The sequence below is a fragment of the Nyctereutes procyonoides genome, unplaced genomic scaffold, assembly GCF_905146905.1.
Source record: "Nyctereutes procyonoides isolate TBG_1078 unplaced genomic scaffold, NYPRO_anot_genome, whole genome shotgun sequence".
Classification (NCBI taxonomy): domain Eukaryota; kingdom Metazoa; phylum Chordata; class Mammalia; order Carnivora; family Canidae; genus Nyctereutes; species Nyctereutes procyonoides.
Window position 1 is genome coordinate 8,020,787 of NW_026575030.1, and position 19,655 is coordinate 8,040,441.

General features: G+C 55.5%; 1 protein-coding gene across 5 annotated transcripts in view; it reads left to right on the plus strand.

Moving 5' to 3' along the window:
• Positions 1–5,292: 5,292 nt before the first annotated feature.
• STEAP3 (STEAP3 metalloreductase) overlaps positions 5,293–19,655 on the plus strand; it is a 49,622-nt gene continuing 35,259 nt past the window's right edge. Inside the window, exons 1-2 of one of the 5 annotated variants that reach the window (XM_055316331.1) lie at positions 16,754–17,069; positions 18,239–18,539. Coding sequence is in view for 2 of the 5 variants with exons in the window: in XM_055316327.1 (XP_055172302.1) it covers positions 5,374–5,467 (94 nt within the window). In the remaining 3 variants the exon portion in view is untranslated. Of the gene's footprint in view, positions 5,468–6,479; positions 6,500–10,516; positions 10,564–16,753; positions 17,070–18,238; positions 18,540–19,655 lie in introns of those variants that run through there. The other 4 variants (XM_055316327.1, XM_055316328.1, XM_055316329.1 and 1 more) reach the window with 4 other exon arrangements.

Below are 19,655 nucleotides of genomic sequence, written 5' to 3' on the forward strand. Positions count from 1 at the left end.
TTTCAAAAATGAGTATTTGCCAACCGAAAGGAGACACCCTGAGCCTGGGAGAAATCTACTCAAGTGCCATCACCGTAGCAAGAAACGGATCGAGGCCAGACTCCCACTCCCACTACACTGAGCTGAGTTGCCCCTAAAACACTGTCCACCGCACAACTTGGTTTGATTCCTCTTGTTAGAGGATCAGTGTTCTCATCGGAGACACAGGCAGATGGAAGACCAAAGACGTCAGAGGCAATGGAAGTGGAGAGCCTGCAACCAGCGAGTGTTCCACAACAGGATAGCAGCTGGCAGGGGAGCAGGCCCCAAGTCAGGCAGAAGGAACTCGGGAGTCTTCTTGGCCCAGCAAGGTCTCCTGCCCAGGCTCAAGTAGGACCTCTGTGCAGCAGTGTTTGAGACCAGACTTCTGTTACAAGAAAGTGCCTTTGGGACTGATAGGGAAATGAGGTCCTGCTCTGAGCAGGTGCCACAGTGAGACGCCCTCAAGGAGAGAGGGCAAAGCCTTGGAGTAGACTCAATGGTGGGAACCCCAAGTGGGGACCGTGCAAGAGACACCTCATGGGGGTCACTGCCTCAAACACACTGGAGGAGGAATGTGTGGGGCAGGCTCCATGCCTCTCTCTTCTCCTTTTTTCCAAAATGCCCTGCCTGCCTCCAGGCCACCTCTCGGGTCAACAGCACGCATTTGAGCACCTGAGGGGATGCTCCTCTCCAAAGTGCATTACCGAGCCCTGTGGTTAATTTTTCAGTAGCTGCTTGCCTCGCTAATGGTCTGGGAAACCAACTGGGCCTCCCCTGCTGCCTAAGTGCCCAGGCCTCCCCCACCCCGGCCCTGATTGGGCAGGAAGCCTGGCGCTGCCCCGCAGCCAGGCTCACCACACCGCCACCGGCTCCCCTTTGTCCTCTACCAAGGACTTGAGCCTCTGCCGTGGGGCCTGGCATCATATTTTACCCGAAATTTTATCTGGTCCCTGCATGATAAGCCTGGGAGAGTGAAAAGTTGTGTCTTAATTTCACCTGGAGAACCAGTCACATTCGGAAGTAACTGCTGCGTGGGAAGAAATCCCAGGGCTCCCAGGTTGATGGGAAAAGGAAACTGGCTTCCTGGGCCTAGAGACTCTGCACTGTCACCAGTGCCATCAGGATGTCTGGCCCCTGACAGCTCTGGCTATTTCTTCTGCCGCCACCACACTGTCCTCAGTCGGGGTCACCATACTGTGACTGGCCAGGCCCCAGGCCAGAGACCAGGCTGGAGTATGTAGGTCTCCCAACCTATTGTCCTGTGACCCCCAAAAGAGAGCACCCTTGCTTTTTTGGCTGCAATCATTATAGTATAAGTCCCTACCACCATCTACCCAAAGGTACCTGTCCCACCCCTACCACTGTTTTTTTTAAAGGGTTTCCCAGGAGACCACCTGCAAGGGCTCCCGACTAAGGCCCCTCCTCCAGTGTCTGGTCTTGCCACCATGTTGCAATGACCACCTGAGGTGGCCATATGCCCACTTGTGCAGGCCTGGCTCTTTCCACAGAAACCACTAATGCCTCCACTTCAGGGGGAACAGGATCCCCAATGGCCCACAGCACAACCAGGCCCAAGCATCCCTGGGCAAAATGCCCCACAAAGCTTGTAATTAACCCAAGTCCAGCCCTCTGGGCTCACACACACCTCGGTCTGACTGTGCCATTGCACTGGTCATGCCTGTGCCAACGTGATTCCCTGGAATGGAAGGGTGGATCGGGGTGGGGGCTGGGGTGTTGCAGCTCAAGCTGTGGGAACTGAGTTTTCAGGCCAATGCTCTCCAGGTCCAGAGGGGATCTCTGTGCCCAGTTCTGAGGCCGCCTCATTTCCCACCCGAGGGGAATGAGCAGCTACTAGAACATCCTTGCTCTACAGCAAGAAACCTCCAGGGTGTGGTCTGGCCTGGACACTGGCTGACTTAAGAACAGCAAGTACCCAGGTAGCTGACGTAAACTTCAAGTACCCACCTTAAAGGTAACTTTCAGGCCTCTGTGAGAACAGTTGCAGAGCACCTGCCACGCGCCAGGCGCTGGGTCTGGGAATGGACGAGTGCCCTGGGGCTTGCATGTTAAGTGGGCCTGGGTCCCGCTGCATGGGTCTGGAGGGTCCACGCGGCCACATGCCCCCACGAACACACACAGCAGGGCATTTAGTTCTGGAGGTGGGGGTGCAGCACTGGAGCTGGCCGTCGTGGGGAGAGGAGTGGAGTCAGCATTGGGCTGGCTGAATTCTGTCCCTTCCTGTGGAGCCAGACCAGGCCGTCTGTTCCTGGAATCTACGTCTCTGTGTCCCCTCAGTTCCCCCTGGTGTATTCCTGCACAGTGGGGCCTGGGCATGGGGACAGCCGATCCCTGCTGGTCTCCTGCATACCCTGCAGAGCAGAGGGAAAGCGGTGGGCTGCTCCCTGTGAAGTCCTCAGGAGCCTTAGGCAAAGTCAGAAGTGACGGGGGCACCCCATCCCCCACCAGCCTCTATCTCAGGGCCCCCAGCCTAAGGCCAGCTGCATTTGCATTCTATTTACATAAATTTGCATAAGCACCACAAACGTGTATCTTGTAGCCAATTATTTCATTCAGGCGTCTCTGCATTCCAGGAAAGGGCACCAGGAGAGATGTGGCCCTGTGGGCTTCACGTCAAAAGGGCACCCAGAGTCCCTGCCCCATCCCCAGCCCCCCTCCCGCACAAAATGTCTCTGGTGGGCCTGCACCTTCCCTCCCCCATCACCTGCTGACCCTGAACCCTTCTCAGGAGCTACGGTCTCCTGCCTCTGGCTGTGGCCACCCGAAATTCCAGTTTCCTGGGGAAGGCTGAGCCTTGACACCTCCAATCCTCCCCTACTCTTCAGTGGCCCTAATTTAACCAATCAGGAATCTTAGATGTGGAGGGGACGGACTTTTGGAATATCTGACACAGGGATGGTCAACTTGATCCCACCTACAGATAGTTAAGAGGGCAGCTGCTCTGGATAAGGGGAGGGTGGGGCATAGAGGCCCACCCTTGATCTAGGCCCTCACAAAGGCGTTTGTAACCCACTGCATTTCACCACTGGGAAAATGGAGGTCTGACAAGGGGAAAGGTCTCAGCCAAGGTCACAGCGGCTGCAGCAGAGCAAGGACCAGAACCCAGGGGAGCTGGGATCCTCATGCACCCAGCAAAAGTGGAGAACATGCCCAGGAGGCTGCAGGCCTCACAGAGCAACTTCCAGAATCAGAGCAGCCAGATGGGCCTGAAGCAGAAGTAGAGAGACAGGGGTCCCATCCTCCCTTACACCCAGGGAGAATGAGGGTTTCTGGAACTTCAGGAAGACTGTGATCCTGGATGGGAGAGTGCAGGAGAGACTGGGCCTGGCAGCCACCAAATCAGGCCCTCTAGCCCAGGGCCAGGCCAAAGGACAGAGCGCACCCAGCTGGGGTCCTAGGACTCTTTCCAACCCACCTTCTACTCTGCTTCTATTTTTTTTTGTTTGTTTGTTTGTTTTCTACTCTGCTTCTAGATAGGGGTAGGTAGGGCCTGCAGGTGGCAGTCCCACTGTTGGCCTAGGCCTAGGGGATTGATTGTGGCAAAGGACAAGGAGCCAGGGGAATCTGGATGAGGGGAGGCAGGGGATTAACATGAGTTCAAGTCTCATTGTACCACCTGCACTTCTGCTCTTGCTTCATCATCCCATTTCACAGATATGTTGAGCTGAAAGGTGTAGGAGGCCCAGCAAGGCAGAGATTTGATGGTCAGCTCCATGGCCAAGTCTCTTGACTCCCAGACTAGGGTGCCATGGCACCTGCAGACCTCTGGGACAGGGGACAGGGGAGGGGTGGCGGGCATTCATTGCCCACTGGTCAGAGCAGAAAGAGTTTCCTGAGCGTTTCTCGGGGAAGGAGGACACAGGACAACAAAGAAGACTTTTCCAAGGGGGAAGACTTATGGAACTGGCTTTTTTCAGTGGTCTGTCTTCCTCCCCCTGAACCCCTTTCTTTTCCTCTCAGATTGGCTGGCAGTATTTTAATGAACACCTACTAAGTGCCAGGCACTTCCTGACAATTTGTCACTTAATTCTCACACTACCTGAGGCAGTATATTCTCTCAGATTATAGCTGAGGGGATCCAGGTTCTGTGGGGAGATCACATCTGAACCCAGGTCAGTGTGTTTCTTTACCCTACGGATGCCTCCAGAGCCCCAACAGGGCCCCCTCCTCCTCCTGGGAGACCCTGTGCCCCGCTGACCGTGGCTCCTGGCCCTTGGCACAGATCACAGCTCTTACACCATTATCCACCATAAGGTTATCCTTTTCTGCAGGGACCCTGCTTTTTGCATGCCACCAGGGCCCAGCAAACCTTCAACACTGGCTGGCAGGTCAGTGAAACCGGCCCTACTCCAGATACAAGCAGGCTCTTAGAGGCCTACCTGGCAGTCCACAGACCTGCTCCGGACGAGGCAAATCTCAAGTGAACAGAGTCGTGGGGCTGCCACTGACGTGGAGGCTGCGGACAGCTGACGAACCTCATTAGGCTCGGCACGCAGGCACTGTGAGGAGTGCTAGGGAGGGAACCCCGCTCCCCAGCTCGTGTCCCCTCTGGTCACACCACGCAGACTGCCTCTGTTCCTCCCTTGCATCACGCCGGCCCCAGTCCTTGGCACTAACGGGGGTCACAGGAGCCTTCCACTTAGCGAGGCAACCACAGCAGAAAGGCCTAGGAGCCAGGCAGACCTGGTTCAAATCCCAGCTCTGCCACTTGCTCCGTGCATGAGGCCAAGCAGGTCACTTTCCCCATCTGAAAAATGGAGCTGATCCCATTTACCTCGCAGGGGCCAGGGAGGCTTGGGGGGGCTGATTTATTTTTTAATTTTTTAAAGGTTTTATTTATTTATTCATGAGATCCACACAGAGAGGCAGAGACACAGGCAGAGGAGGAAACAGACTCCTCACAGGGAGTCTGATGCGGGACTCAATCCCGGGTCTCCAGGATCAGGCCCTGAGCTGAAGGCAGATGCTCAACCACTGAGCCCCCCCAGGCGTCCCAGGGGGCTGATTTAAATGTGGCACAGTGCTGGCCTCAAGGTGGGACCTCAACAAATGTCACTTCCCTTCCCCAACCCTTCCCGGAGAGCCAAGGCTCCCAGAACAGAACCAAGCAGGTTGAAACACATGGGGGGGGGGGGAGGGCTTATCTCAGCTGCTGACCAGCCTGTTTGTAGACGTGCCTGAGGTCAGTGACCCCACCTCTGCCCTGCGGAGCTGTGACTCCTCTGTCCCAGAGCGGCCTCAGCTGACTGTCTCCTCCGCCCACACCCTGCACCAAGTGAGCTGGGCACAGACCACCTGCCTGGGGACCCAGCAGAAGGAGCAGCGCATGCTGAGATGGCAGCGGAGGCCTCTGGTGAGCAGGATCCCTCCACCCCAGCCTGTGGAGAATCCCCCGGCATGAAGGACAATACCTTGCACACCGGATCAGGTGAGACATGCAGATAGACATAGGGTAAAGGGGAGGGGCAGGGTGTGAGCACCCCATCATGATTTCCCCCCTGGCTACCCCTATCTGGTTGGATTTCCCTTCCTCCACAACGCCTGCTGGAGTGCAAGGGCATGTCCTTCTCCCTACCCCTCGGTCCTCTTCTCAAAATTCCAGCAGAGGATATGCCACGACCCTGCTCTTGCCATGAAAGGGTGATGGCCGCCGAGGGGCAAGAGAGAATTGGCCACTGTCGCACACCGATGTTTCCTATTTAGTTTGCTTACACAATTGGCTTTTTCCAAAAGCAACTTAAGATAGCTTATAGTGAAAAGTTGAGCGACAACACTAATTGTAAACCTGACACACATAAGATCATGGACTGGAGGGAAATAAAGTAGAACTTAAATATATTCAGGGAGGATAATATAGTCATGAATATGGGTCTGAGTATCCGAGTCACCACGGTAAGAAGAGAAATAAGGTTAGTCCCTGGAAAGGAGTAAGCACACTAACATTTCTCTTCTCAGAGCTCTGTAGAACAGGCATGGAGTGTCGTGAAGGACAGTCATTGACTTCCTATTCATAAAAATTCAGAAGCAGATAGAGTCAGGCTGTTTGGCTCATAAGAACCTCTGAGAAAGCAAAGGGTAGAGTGTTAAAATGCCACCCCAGTAGGGTGAGTGTAGTCCTGTACAGACTTCTGATCATCAGCCGTAGCCCAGGTGCTCAAGGAGTTGCTGGTTTCATTTGGACCTCAGACCAGTGCTTCTCAAACTAGAATGTGCACATTATTTCTTGTGGATTCTTGTTAACATGCACTTCTGATTCATTAAGGCTGGCTGGGGCAGGAGAGACTGCAATCCTAAACCACGCCCTGAGGCCATCACATGCACCACAGTTGGAGCAAGGTCCTGAAACCCAGACTTCTCTAGTTGTGTGCCTTTGCAAACTCCCCCAACTTAAAGACGATGTGATGCTACCATGGACCAACAGGGAAGACCCGCTTCTGGGCTCATTAAATGCTCCCCGGAGGTACTGGGCCAGCTTCCTACATTCTCATTGCCACCGGTGGTCTAGTCACAAGCCGAGACACCGGATCTTACACAGAGTTAAGTACCTGCTATGTGCTAGTGAGCTCCCTTAGGGGAATGGTTGCTCCTGCCCACCCCATCCCCAGTCCCTTATCCACACCCACCTTTTAGCACTTGCCTTTAGAACCTTCTCCACACTGTTGTGCTGGTCACGGTTAAATCTCCTGTGGATCCACAGTTCATTCCAATGAGCTCAGAGAGTTCTTCCTCTTGGGAGAGCTCATGTTTCTTTTCTTTCTCTCTCTCTCTCTCTTTTTTTTTTTTTTAAGATTTTACTTATTTATTCATGAGATACACACACACACAGAGGCAGAGGCACAGGCAGAGGGCGAAGCAGGCTCCATGCAGGGAGCCCGATGTGGGACTGGAGCCCTAGACTCCAGGATTACGCCCTGAGCCGAAGGCAGGTGCTAAACTGCTGAGCCACCCAGAGATTCCTCAGAGTTTCAACAGAGGACTGAAAGAAGGGCAGCCTTATGCCAGAGTACCGAGCTCTGGGGTGCAGGAGGCCCAGTGCCCAGGAAGCCAAACCTTATCACATCATATAACACTGGTTCAAAATAAGGTGCCAAGTGAAGACAGAGTTTGTAACTCCAATCCCAGGCCCCAATCACACTTTAGCCAGCCTGCCTCCCCACTCGGTGGCTCGTCCCCACAGACTATTCCCACAGACCGCTGCCACCTCAGCTCTGGGTGGTTCCAACAGGCTTCTACCCACGAGGTCACCACAGTGGCAGGGAAACTCCTCCATTTGCCCCACCAGGATCACCTGCCGGGACTGCAGCCTCGTTATCAGTGCACCCTCCGGGGCCCCAGCAGTACTAGATCCAGGCAGCCTGGCTCCCAGCTGTCAGAGTACATGGGCACATGGCTTCTCGTGGCCATCTCCTCATAGTCAATGAGGGTGTTTATTCTGGAAATGGATGTGTTCTGTCCTAGCCTATAAATGCTGGATCAATCCAAGAAGCTGAGAGTGCACAACGGTTCCTCTCCTCTCTGGCCCAAGGAGGAGATGAACCTATATTTTCTTCCTGGATACTCTTGTCTTCTTCGCCAAAGGGCTAGCCTTGTCTCCAGAAAAAGGGGCAATCTCAGGAGGCTGACACCAGCGGCTCCATAAAGACAATATTTGGCAACCCTAGGCCCAGACATCCAGCAGTGCATGCACTGGGCACATCCTCTGTCCCAGCACCACGCCAGCTCTGGGGCAGGCAAGGATAGCAGAGATGGTCAAGAGCCAGGGGGGAAGCTTCCCAGAGAGGCTGAAGTTGGTGATGAAGGGTAAGAATGAGAGTGCGTTCACTCAACTGTGTGCCAGGCACTGCTCTAGGCACTGATAATACAGAAATGAATGAGACAGACCTAACTCCTTGCCATAGGGGGGGCTCACATTTCTGTGGGAGCGGACAGTTAATATGCAATAAACAGGAAAGTGGGTTTACGGCATGTTAGGAGAGAAACACTTCTAAAAAACAGAAAAGAAATAGGACATGGTGCATGGATGAGGGATGAGGGATGATGGGGTGGGTCTCACAGAGATGATGGTATTCAGCAAGTACCTGAGGGAGGCAGGGAGGGCCACAGGGATGCCCAGGGTCCAGGCCACAGGGATGCCCAGGGTCCAGGCAGAGGGAACAGCAAGGACAGCCGGCTGGCTGGTCTGAGGACCCCGCCTAATCTCTTTGAGGGGAAGAGAGGAGGCCACCAGGGGAGAGTGGCGTTGGGGGTGGCATGCGGAGCAGAGAAGTAACAAGATCTGCCAAATGTCTTAAAGGATGGTTCTCACTGCTCTGCCCTTGGCCTGATCAGACAGGAGGCTGGCACAGAGAAGGCACTCAGCCAATGTCAACGCACCATCCTCTCCCCTAGATCAGGACGGGGCCCATCTGCTTCCAAAAGTTTGGCCCCCAGAGTATTCAGGAGACATTTTTTGAGCCCTCACCCACACGAGACCCCTTGCCAGATAAGCTTCCACTCAAGGCACTCCCAATCCAGGGGGAGACAGACCAGCAAGCCACCGAGGCCAACAGAGCCGGTGGGCCTCTTGGACTTCAGCAGGGCATTCACCTGCCTACCTCCCTGTCCCCATGAGGGCTCCGGATGTTCTCTTGCAGAAGTTCATGCTCCCCTTAGAATATTCTTCCCCCTCTAGTCTTCGGTCAGGTCAGCCTTCATCTTTCTCCAGTTCATGGGGAGCCCCACAGAGAGGCCCTCCAGGTCTCTATGGAAGGCTGCTGGATAGATCCAAGGGTCTTTCCAAGAATGCCACAAGATCTCTGAGTGCCTCCATTTCTCAAGCTCAGGCTCCTTGTGCTGCTTGCTGGCATTGCAGGAAGGATGCTCAGAGATCACCACCAGCCAGAGACATTCAAAGAGCACCTAGTGTGTGTGTGTGTGTGTGTGTGTGTGTGTGTGTATGTGGGTGTGTGTGTCAGTCGGTGGGGGGCGCCAAAGGGAGCTAGGAACTGGTTCTGTCTTCCTACAGTTTATAACCCACTGCAGCAGCAACCCACCGTCCAAGGGCAGGGACCAGGCATTGGGTCCCTTGCTCCCTGGCACCCAGAACGTTATGTGGTATTCCCTGAGCATGGAATGGAAAAAGGACCCATGAGAACTGCCATGGGAACTCAGAGAGGGTGTTGCCCGTGGGGCAGGGTGGAGCTAAAGGAGGCAGGAGAGGATCTGGGCCTTGGGGCCTGGCAGTGGAGAGCTGGGGACAGAGGGTATTCTAGGCAGGAGGAAACCTATGGAGGTGAGCAAGCACAGGTGCTCATGGGTGGATCCCATGGTGGGGGGGAGGGGGAGTGGGGAGAAGAGGCCCTTCACAGCAGCAATCCCACCCCGCTGTTGTGCTCTTTGGGGTCCATTTAGTAGGGCCCAGTCCCCTGAGTCTGGCCTCAGGGCTCAGATAACCCTCCCTAGGGCTTATCTCCCCTGCCCAGTTAGGCTCCCTGGGGTAATCTGAAGCTCTTTATCGGAGGCTGCTGGTATATGCCCCCCAGGCATTTTCTAGATGGAGTCCCAAGGGTCTGGGAACCCCCAGTCAGTCTCCCAGAAGATGAGGGACCTTAACACCAACAGCACCTCACCTAACCAGAGCCCCTACCTCCTCACCTGTAAAGGGAGGGGAATAACTCAGCACCTGTTGTGAGGGTGCAGGTGAGAAAGGGCTTCAGATGGGCATACACCCCTCTAGAGAGACACCCCAAACATGCTCACCTTAGAGCCACCTCACTGCTGTGCTGTGATGCCATCCACATGGGGGTGGGGGGGCAGCAGTCAGTGTTGGGGGCCACCTTTCCCGGGGGCAGGGTAGTGTCTGGGGGCCTAGGAGGTCTACACAGGAAGGCGAGCTCAGCAGTTCCTCCCAAGGGCTCCCCACCAGCTTCCAGGCCTTGGAACCTGAGGCTGTGGGCAAGGAACAAAGGTCCGCCCTGTGCGTGGACAAGGGACAGCAGAGGGCCAGGACCACACTGCCTGGACGCTGCCTTGGGTCACCCCCACTTCCGCGGCAGGAAAAGAAAGAAGCCGTTTTCAGCCTGACATCTTGGCCTCTTACCACCTGCGCACGTTTCGCCGCCACTTAGCCTCGGTCATAAAATGGCAGCGGGTCTGAGGTGTCCCTCCGACGAAGGGAGTCACCGGGCTGCACGGCCTCGACCCGGCTCGGTGGCGGCCCCGGAGGGTGCACGCTCGGGCAGGGCGGGGAGGCGCGGGCACAGGTCGGGACGTGGGCGGGCGCGCTCGGCGCGGGGGCGGGGGCGGGGGCGGGGGCGGGGGCGCTGCAGCTCCGCGACCGCGGCGCGGGGGAGGTGCGGGCGGAGAAGCGGCGGCGGGCCGGCGGGCTGGCGGGCGGCCACGTGCCCGCAGGGCGGTCCCCGCGGGCGGGGCGGGCGGGAGGAGGAGGAGGAGGAGGAGGAGGAGGAGCCTGCGGCCCAGCGACCGCCTCCAGCGCGGACCTGCCGCCGCCGCCGCCGCCGCGGCTCCGAGCTGCGGGCCGCCTCGGTGAGTGACCCCCGCCCCGGCCGCGACCCCGCCGCGCCCCGCCCCGCCCCGGACCCCCCGCCCCGCGGCCGCAGCCGCCCGCACCGCGGGGCCCGAGCCACGTGCGCCCGGCGGTGGTTCCCCGGCCCCCGGCTCCCCGGCTCCCGGCCCCCCGGCCCCCCCCCCCCGGCACCCCGGCTCCCGGCACCCCGGCTCCCGGCCCCCGACACCCCGGCCCCGCGCCCGCCTGCCCGGGGGACGCCCACCGCGTGCGCCGAGGGGAGGCCGGGCCCGGGGCCGCGCGGGGCGGGGCGGGGCGGGCGGGGGCGGGACCTGCCGGTCAGGCCTCCCCGAGCCTCGCAGCCGCAGCCGGGCGGGCCGGGGCGGGGGCGCCGACCTTGAGCGGAGGAGGCCGGGCCGACCCCTGCCCGCCACCGCCACCGCCACCGCCACCGCCACCGCCACTGCCCGCCGAGCTGTTGCCTTAACCCTCTTGACCGTTTTCCCCGAAATCTGGGGGCAGGCTGCCCACAGGGGTGTGGTTGGAACTTTGGGCGCTCTGGGTGGAGGAAGGGGAAGGTACTACTGTCCTCTGGGGGCCAGGGGGCCAAAACCAGGGAGGAAATGCGGGCACGTCCTGCTGGAGCCCTGACCGAGGTCACCGAAAGGCCTCCCAGGTGTCCAGGGCCGCGTCTGAAACAGGCTCTAGACGTGGGGCTCTGGGAAGAGCCCCAGGGAAGTATCTCTGTCCATCAGAGCACCGTGATGGTATAATTAATAGCAGACATTTATTGTGCACTTATCTGTGCCGGGCAGCTTGCTTTGCACACACTGCCCTGGTTAACCCTCAGGGCAGGAAGGAACGGGCTGTCATCTCGTGACAGATGGGGAAACTGAGCCTCAGAAAGCATGGGTAGTTGGCAAAGATACACAAGTAGCAAGTTGCAGAAATAGGGATTTGCATCCAGATTTATCCGACTCGGGAACCCAGAGGAGCCAGCTGATGGGACAGAAAGGACATGTTCTCAGAGGTGGCAGCCTAGAGAATGCAGTGTTGGGGGCCAGGATATCCACAGGACCAAAGGGTCTCACATGGGTGTGCCCCTTCAGTCACCTGCATGGCTTGTTAAAAATAGAGATGCCTAAAGCCTACCCGTGGCTGACTGAATCTGAGTCTGCGTGAACCCCCACCCAACACCCAGCCAGGAGGACTGGAGGACTAAGCCTGTGTCTGTCCATCCTGGCATATGGGGATGGGGGGAAGGGTGGGAGGGGCAGCTTGGAGCAGGTGTTGGATCATGGTCTGATGGAGAAATGACCTACCTTAGTAGGGCAGGGGGCATCACTGGGTACAAAAGGTTTCCTGAAGGAGGCCTTGAATGATGGGCAGGTGGCCTCTGCCAGGCAACCTAGGAGGAAGGCCTGGAGTCGGCATGGGGTGACGCTGGCCTCAGAGCCCGCAGGGAGCTCAGCCCAGGCCACCTGTTCACTAGTGGGTCAGACAGCTGGTCCCAAGCCTGCTGAGTTCCCCAGAACCTGGGGTCACTCTGGGACCACAGGTGTGCCCCTTCTAGCCTAGAGGTGCCAAACAGGTAAATTACTCTCCAGCTCATGTCTCCTGTCCTTGCCCCATGGCCCTTCCCTCCTCGCGCTCATCAGAGTATTGGGCAGGGCTCCAGATAGTAAAAAGTGAGAGTTAAGGACTCTAGTGCAAAGCTGCATACCCGAGCAATGGAGCTGCCTGACTGTAGGTGAGAGCCCCTGGCTTTGCAGTCAGATGCAACTGAGTCGGAATCTCAGCTCTTTACCATGTGACCTTGACCAAGTCCTCAACTCTCGCACTTGCTTCTTCATCTGTAAAACCTTTCTAAGGACGCTGCACCTGATATCTCTATCAAACAGTGACAGTAATGCCTGCCTGGGGGATTAGCTGTGTGAAGTGCTGAGTTTTAAGAGTGCAATAAATTAAATATCAGAGCCCTCTCTCTTCCCCCAGGATTTGAACATTAATCAGCTGGGGACGTTCTAGGTTCATTGCTCTTCTAGTCCAAGCCCCTCAGTTCCCTAGAGAAGGTAGGTAGCTAAGGCCCAAGGAGTGGCTTCCACCGCCTTCTCTGTTGCAGAGCTGGCCATGGGCCCAGGCCTCGAGGCTCCCTGCTTGTTGTCCTGGCCAGTGCCTTCCAGACTGGGAGAAAAGTCTGTGCTCCTGCTTTATTCCCTGGCCAGTCTGCAAAAGACAACTCAGGGGCCGGAGTGATTTTCAGGCATGTTGGGACAGGCCAGGGAAGCAGGTTATGCAGTGATGTCCAGGCTCCCTGAGGCTGGATCTACCCCTTCCTGCCCTCCCCACCAGTATAGTGGCCACGACTTCCTTGGCTGGGCATTCCAAGCTGGGCCTCAAACGGGCGCCCCATGAAATTGCTTTCTAGCATCTGGACTGAGAATGGGCCTCTCAATTTAAAACAAGGAAGCTTGCCTTTATAAGCAGTTATTAAAACTTAAGATCAAGCTGGTTCTTTCCCTCCCTCCTAGGGGCTGGAGGGGTGTGTGCCTCTTTTTCTACTCATATTCTGACATTGCCAGCCCAGTCCCAATCCAGGGGGCTGTGGAAATTATAGGACTTGGAGAGAGGAATGAAGGGGTGGGGATAGGCCACTCTAATGTGGTTTTCAAACATTCGACTACAGAATTCTCTTTTTCTCTCTCTGTCCTCTGCAGCTGGGCCTACCAGCTGTCTAGCCTACCCAGACCTCTGCACATCAGCCCTTCACATCCTTGGCATGCCACAGGCACCTCATGGATCACACCTGATATGACAGTTATCGTCCCTGAACGTTTAGTTCCCCACACGCCAGGCCCTGGGCTGAGCACGTTAAGCCTGTGAGCACATCTGAAACTTCAACCCTCTTAGGAGGTAGATAATATTGTTCTCCCAACCATAGGACTTTTCCAAGTAAACATGAGGCTTCAATCCATTCTTCCCACCAAACTGGAGGCTCCTAACCACTAACTCCAAATGCTTGTCCAAATTCTGCCTCATTTACTCATTCAACAAACATCTATAGAGCACCAGTCAAGTGCCAAGTACTCAAGACCGAGTCCCACTGCTGGTGGGATGAGGGTCCATTGTCATTTTTTTTTTAAGATTTTATTTATTTATTCATGAGAGACAGAGAGAGGCAGAGACACAAGCAGAGGGAGAAGCAGGCTCCATGCAGGGAGCCCGACGTGGGACTCGATCCCAGGGCTCCAGGATCACGCCCTGGTGGAAGGCTGTGCTAAACCGCTGAGCCACCCTGGGTGCCCTCCACTGTCATTTTTAAGCTTGTGCGAACCCACAGCCTCCACTCACTTCTGAAGAGAAGTAAGGGAATTCAGCAGCACTGAGGCCCAGGTTCCCCAGCTAGTGGGAGCCAGGGCAGGTGCGTGGGGCTGTCAGGGCAGGATCAATGACTGCTGATATCAGGGATATCAGGGTTGTGGCCTGCATTGTCACTTCATCCCAGGGCAGAAGGTTTCCCTCCCCCTCAGATGTAGACCGCAGTCGCCTGGGAATTACTGGCACCAGCTCTTCCCAGTCAGCCTGTCCTCATAACTCACCACAGTCCCTTGGCAGAAAGTGCAACAGGTGGGTGCTAATTGTCCTGCAACCAGGCAGTAACTTCCTACCTCCCACTTCCGCCTAATGCGAGCCAGGTGGGATGTAAGCAAATGATTCTTAAGCCTTCCAGAGCTATCAGATTAGGAGATGAAACTGGTGAAGCTACAGGCCCCAGATGATAAACTCATTCACAGGTAAACATAAAGGAATTTGGAGGCCATCTCGGTGCCCTGGGGGACAGCAGGTCTCCCAAAGCCCATGTGCTGGGCTTTGTGCTGGGTGACCCTTCCTGTTACTATAACATCCGCTGTTTGTCCTAAGGCCGTCAGGCTGTGAGGAGGGTGGGCTCGGGAGGTGCCAACATGCCCAGCAGTAGTGCTGAGGGTCCTGCTAAAGGTGAATCATTCAGGACACACAGTGGGGGGGTGGGTGTTGGCTGTGACATGGGCCCTACAGGTGGAGTCTGTGTGAAGATAGGGTGACCTGCTACATCGCCAGGGTAGGCTTTTTGGGATCCAAGGGGCCTGTGCTGGGGCAGGGTGACCAGCGAGCTCTGTGCATGGGACACTGGGGCAGGAAGGGGGAGCCAGTGACCACTGTCCAGTGAATCAGCCACGACCTGGGTGTGGGACCGAGCAGCTAAAAGAGGTGGGCCAAAGCCCCTTGTGGTTGGTCCGTGCAGATGGCTTCAGGCTGGCCAGAAATAAAGTGGTGCCCGGAGCTGGAAGGAAAGGGAAAGAGCCTGTGCCGGGCAGGGCAGCCAAGGATTGTGTTGGGGGTTGGGGACTTCTGTCCAGGAAAGCCCTGCCCTCCCGGTGTTCCTGGATTGGAGGGCTGACAATGCTCTGTTGTGTGTTGCCTGTTGGACCTGTTTGTCTTCCTCTAACCTTTGCTACAGTTCTTCTTCTTGAATCTTCTGATCTAGCATGGCTGTGTGTGGTGAAGGTAGAGGGGGAGCTCAGGGCACAGCCGAGGGCCCATTGAAAACCCCAGGAAACGGGGAATCACAGCCGACCTGGACCCCTCTCGGATCCATGGGCGTACTCTTGTCAGCTCACACCTGGAGGGTTTGCATTCTTACAGAAGTGTGAGGTCCTCACAGTACAGCTTCTTCAAGGGGATGGGAGACTGCCCAGAAGCTTTGATAGGGACAGAGAATGCTGAGCCCACCCCAGCTACTAAATGGAGGGCTCTGGCAGCCTGGAAACCTGGGGTCTGAACTCCCCCATGATCCCATGTTCGCTACCATTTGAGAGCACTGCCTGAGTCCCCATGGGCCCAACAGGCACCTGCGGCCTCACAGTGAGCAGAGTACCATGAGCAGGGCCTTGTGGATGCAGAGGGGTGCGGGGCACCAGGTCCCTGCCCTCAGTGAGCTTGCAGTCTCATTGGGAAGCTGAGGGACAATACAAGGTACCACCAGGCAGCAGAGGAAAAAGATTCCAGGACATCATGCAGTGGGTGGCGCACAGCAAAGCACAGGAAATGTGTGAACCAAAGCAGTCCGATGATGCAGTTTGGGGGGGCTTTCACGTTCACCATTTAGCTGAATCACAGAGAAGGACAGGAATCCGTGCAAGGTCACACTGCTGGGGCGCTGCCAAATCTGAAGTCACACCCAGGTGTGACAAACAGCAGCCAAGGTGAACTTGGTTCCAGGAGAAATGGTTGCGGGGCTCTGGGGGCTGGGAGGTGTCTTCAGGGCCCGAGGAAGGGATTTGGCTGGCCAGGGGGATGTCAAGAGGGATAAGCATTGGCAAGTGGGGAGTGGGAGCTGAGTGGAGGGGAGGTCGGTCTGCGTGCTCACCTCTGTTGGACTCGGGAGATTCGAGAATACCCTTGCCCACAGGAGGTTTCTCTCTGGCAGAAGAGACAAGACACCATGCTGTGGTCTGACCGCAGCACAGGCTCTGTTCTGCTGCTTGCAACTTTTGAACAACCTGCCGAGCCCCTGGAGGTGTGTATTCTGGTTATGAGAATGAACAGGGTTACTCAAAACTACCATTTTCCAAAACCATCAGTGTGCGAACATGTGGAAAGCAGTTGAATATACTTGTTCTAAGACCAGACTTGGCATAATTAACTTCAATGATGAAAAAAACCTCCAAACCTCTGGCCTCCCTTTGTGCCGCCTCCAGGGTCACTAGGAGAGCCGTGGGCAGCAGGCAGGCGCATGCCCATCCATGCTTTGCCCGTGTGACAGTGCTGCCTTCTGCCTGTGGGTCCTTCTGTCTGTCTCCCCTACTATGGGCACCGACTAGCAAATAAAGATGACCATGAAGCCTTTGTTGGCACAAAAATGCTGAGAAAGTGATCCCTAAGCCAATGACAGCCACAGTGATGGCAGTAAATCACCCCCAGAGCGGTTGATAAATTGCCACTTTCTGCAGCAATTATGTTTGGCTTCGTAACCCGAAGAGTAAACACCCCACACACACACTGCCCCCCGCCCTACACACACAGGGAGGCAGCCTCCACCCTGCACTGGATGACATTTACTCACTTTATGCATCCTGGGTTTTGCTGGCTATCCTACCTCAGTTCCTGTGGCAGAGACACTTGAGTCTGAGCCACTAATTATCACCAGTGACGTTTCCTTCCCAAACAGGAAGTATCAGTCAGAAGTGCTCTCTCGCAGTGCACTCTGCAACCGAGCATCAGCCACCACTCCCGGTCCGGGAGCTGGTCCCTGTGGCCAGGAGCTGGAGCGTAGGCTGAGGGGGCAGCAGCCCAGCTGTCTGAGCCCGGCGGGTCCCCCGCCTTTGAGGGTCAGCTTGAGGCCTGACTTCAAAGACAAAGTCAGGCTGCCCACACATCAGAGGAGGATCCGAGCAAGAAGCAGTGGCCGGGATCACAGTGGGGCTGGCAAGGGACCTCATGCTTCAAACACTGGCATTGGCCTGATGTCGCAGCAGCCCCGCCACTGGTAAGTCTGGTTAGGGCACACAGATCCACGGCAGCACGGGTGGTGTGTGGGCTTCCTCCTTCCGTGCTACCAACCCCACGCCTGCCTCCGTGTGCGTGCGCCCCAGCATCCCGGGGAGTCCGAAGAACCAGAGCTTCGTGGCCTCAGGGCAGGCACCCCTTATTTGGAACTGGCAGCAAAGGGTGCAGTGTGATGGAGCTCTTGCCAAAGGAAAGTGGGAAATGTTATCATCTGTACATTAAGTCAGGAACCTTTTTCAAAGTAAAGGGTTTAAGGATTTCTCACACACGGTGCCTTTGGTTAGTGAGAGCAATGGTTTTGTGGGTTCTGGTGTATTTAAAAAAAAAAAAGATGTTAATGTTTACGATGCAGGTCTGTGGAAGGCTAGCCCATTGGGAATTATAAATTTTACTTCTTGGTCACCATTTCTGGGTTGGTTTAGCTCAGAACTGCTGCTATAAGTAATCAAACTGGATTTTTCTAGAATGATTAAAAAATCTAGATGTTTGTAAAAAGTCCTATAAATTATTTATTCACTTCTGTTTTGCAAAGTGGCATAATGATAAACCTCTCTTTGCTGTCACACTAAGCTGGCACATATGTATACTTGTGTGTGGACCGGCTTGTGTGTGTTGTTTGTGTGTGTGTGCCCGAGCTTTTTGTATTCTCTTTTGTAGGAATTCTCAGCCTTTCTTTTAAAGATATAATGATTTTTTTATGATGTCTAAATAACGATTCCAGGCAGTATTACAAGAAATATAACAGTAAAATGTTTGTAAGAGTCCATCAGAAAGGAAGAAATGCCCACAGAGAAAATAGAAATGCACCAATTAAGATGTGTGTGGCTCTAACCCAGCTTTTAAACCTGGCGTCCTCTATCCTGTACCCCCTCAGGTCAGCTGTGAGGGATCAGAGGGGGTGCCTGGACTCAGGTGGAAACTTCTTACCACTTCGCCCGGAGAGAGAGGGAGGGCCTGGGACCTGTGCTGCCATTGTTTGGAATCTAGGATAGAGGGTGGCCCCGGATTTGCAAAAACAGCTGAGAATGAGAGGCTGGAAAGTCTGAGTTTGGGCAGCTCAGCAGGCCAGAGAGAGAGCCCGGCGGAAGGGAGCAGACCACCCCAGAGCCCCATGCAGACCAGGTGACTGGCTCTTACTCATACCCACAGCAATGAGCTGCCCGCCCTCACTACCCTGGAGGCGGCTGGAATGCTGGACCTGGATGGGACTAGGGTGAGAGCCAACTTTGGGACCTTACGGGAATCTTCACTGGACCTGTTTTCTTGTCCATAAAGTGGAAGTAATCATAAGCCTGAGCGTGCAAGTCCACGGTCAGGATCTTTCCACAGTGTGAGCCTGGCCACGCCTCCCAGTGACTGCTCTTCGTTTGGCTCCTGATGATTGCAGATGTGCCCTGTGCCAGGCCCTGGCTCGGTGGTGTGATGTGACTGCTCAGCTGCCCCTGTAGGGGTGAGTGGACCTCGCAGCCCTGGGGAGGCCCGGAATTTCTACATGATGTGGCTTTAGGGACAGTCATGTGGAGGGAAGGGGGAACTAGGAGACTTCCCTTCAGCTGCTTCTCCTTGCATAGCAAGCAGCCAGCTTTTTACTTAGATTGTTTATTTCACATTCATACAATGAGAAAGGTTTTACAGAAGCTGTTATTCATTTTATCTGGCTGGGAAATGTGAATTATTTATATCAAAGGGGATTAGTTTTAATGTCAACATTAGCAGCACATGGGGCAGAGTGGTGGTGAGAGGGTCAGGGACCTCCCCACTGTCCACTCCTTGGACCTCTCATGGACAGTGCCCACCTTTGTTCGCTGGTCCTATCCTGGTACCTGTGCTGCAGAGAGCCAAGAGGACCAGAGGAGGGATTGATTCTGTCTGGAAGAGGAGGTACTGTGAGGGCTTCACAGAAAAGGTAACCTTTCTGCTGGACCTTGAATTTTGTCATTTGAGGGGAAGGGCCTTTCTAGGCAAACAGATTAAATCCGTGACTGGGGCAGAAACAAAGCATGCGGTCTGAGTCAGGTGGCCACAGCTGGGCCTCACCTGCCCCTGGACACCCCTCCCAGCCTCCTGGAGCCCGGGCAGACCATTTTGAATGATTGTCCACCACCCTTCCCGTACCCACTCCGCCCCAGGCTCAGGAGCCCATGGGCCCTAGAGCCATTGACCCAGCATTCCTGAAGCCCTCTTCTGGGCACCCACATACCAGGCTGTACCCCGATAGGCCTCACATCTGATGTTTGATTTTCCACTTTAGCCAGGGCTGCATGAGTCTATTTGTGTTTTTCTGTTTATTTTCAACATTTAAACTTCTCTGTGCATAAGTCTTCTACGTGATTAAGTTTAGCAAATAGTGAAATGCCTGGCCAGGTCTAACAACATGATCAGGCTGTGGAAGGGACTAGAGAGTCCTGGTAGTATTTAATCACCACTGGGTACAGGAGGGCCCCTAAGGTTCCATGGAGAACAGCCAGGACTCCTAAGTATGCTCTGCCCTTAGGCATAGAAACTAGCAGGTAGGTTACTCAAGCCTCAAACATTAATCAGTTGGGTACCTAGTTGGTGCCAGGCC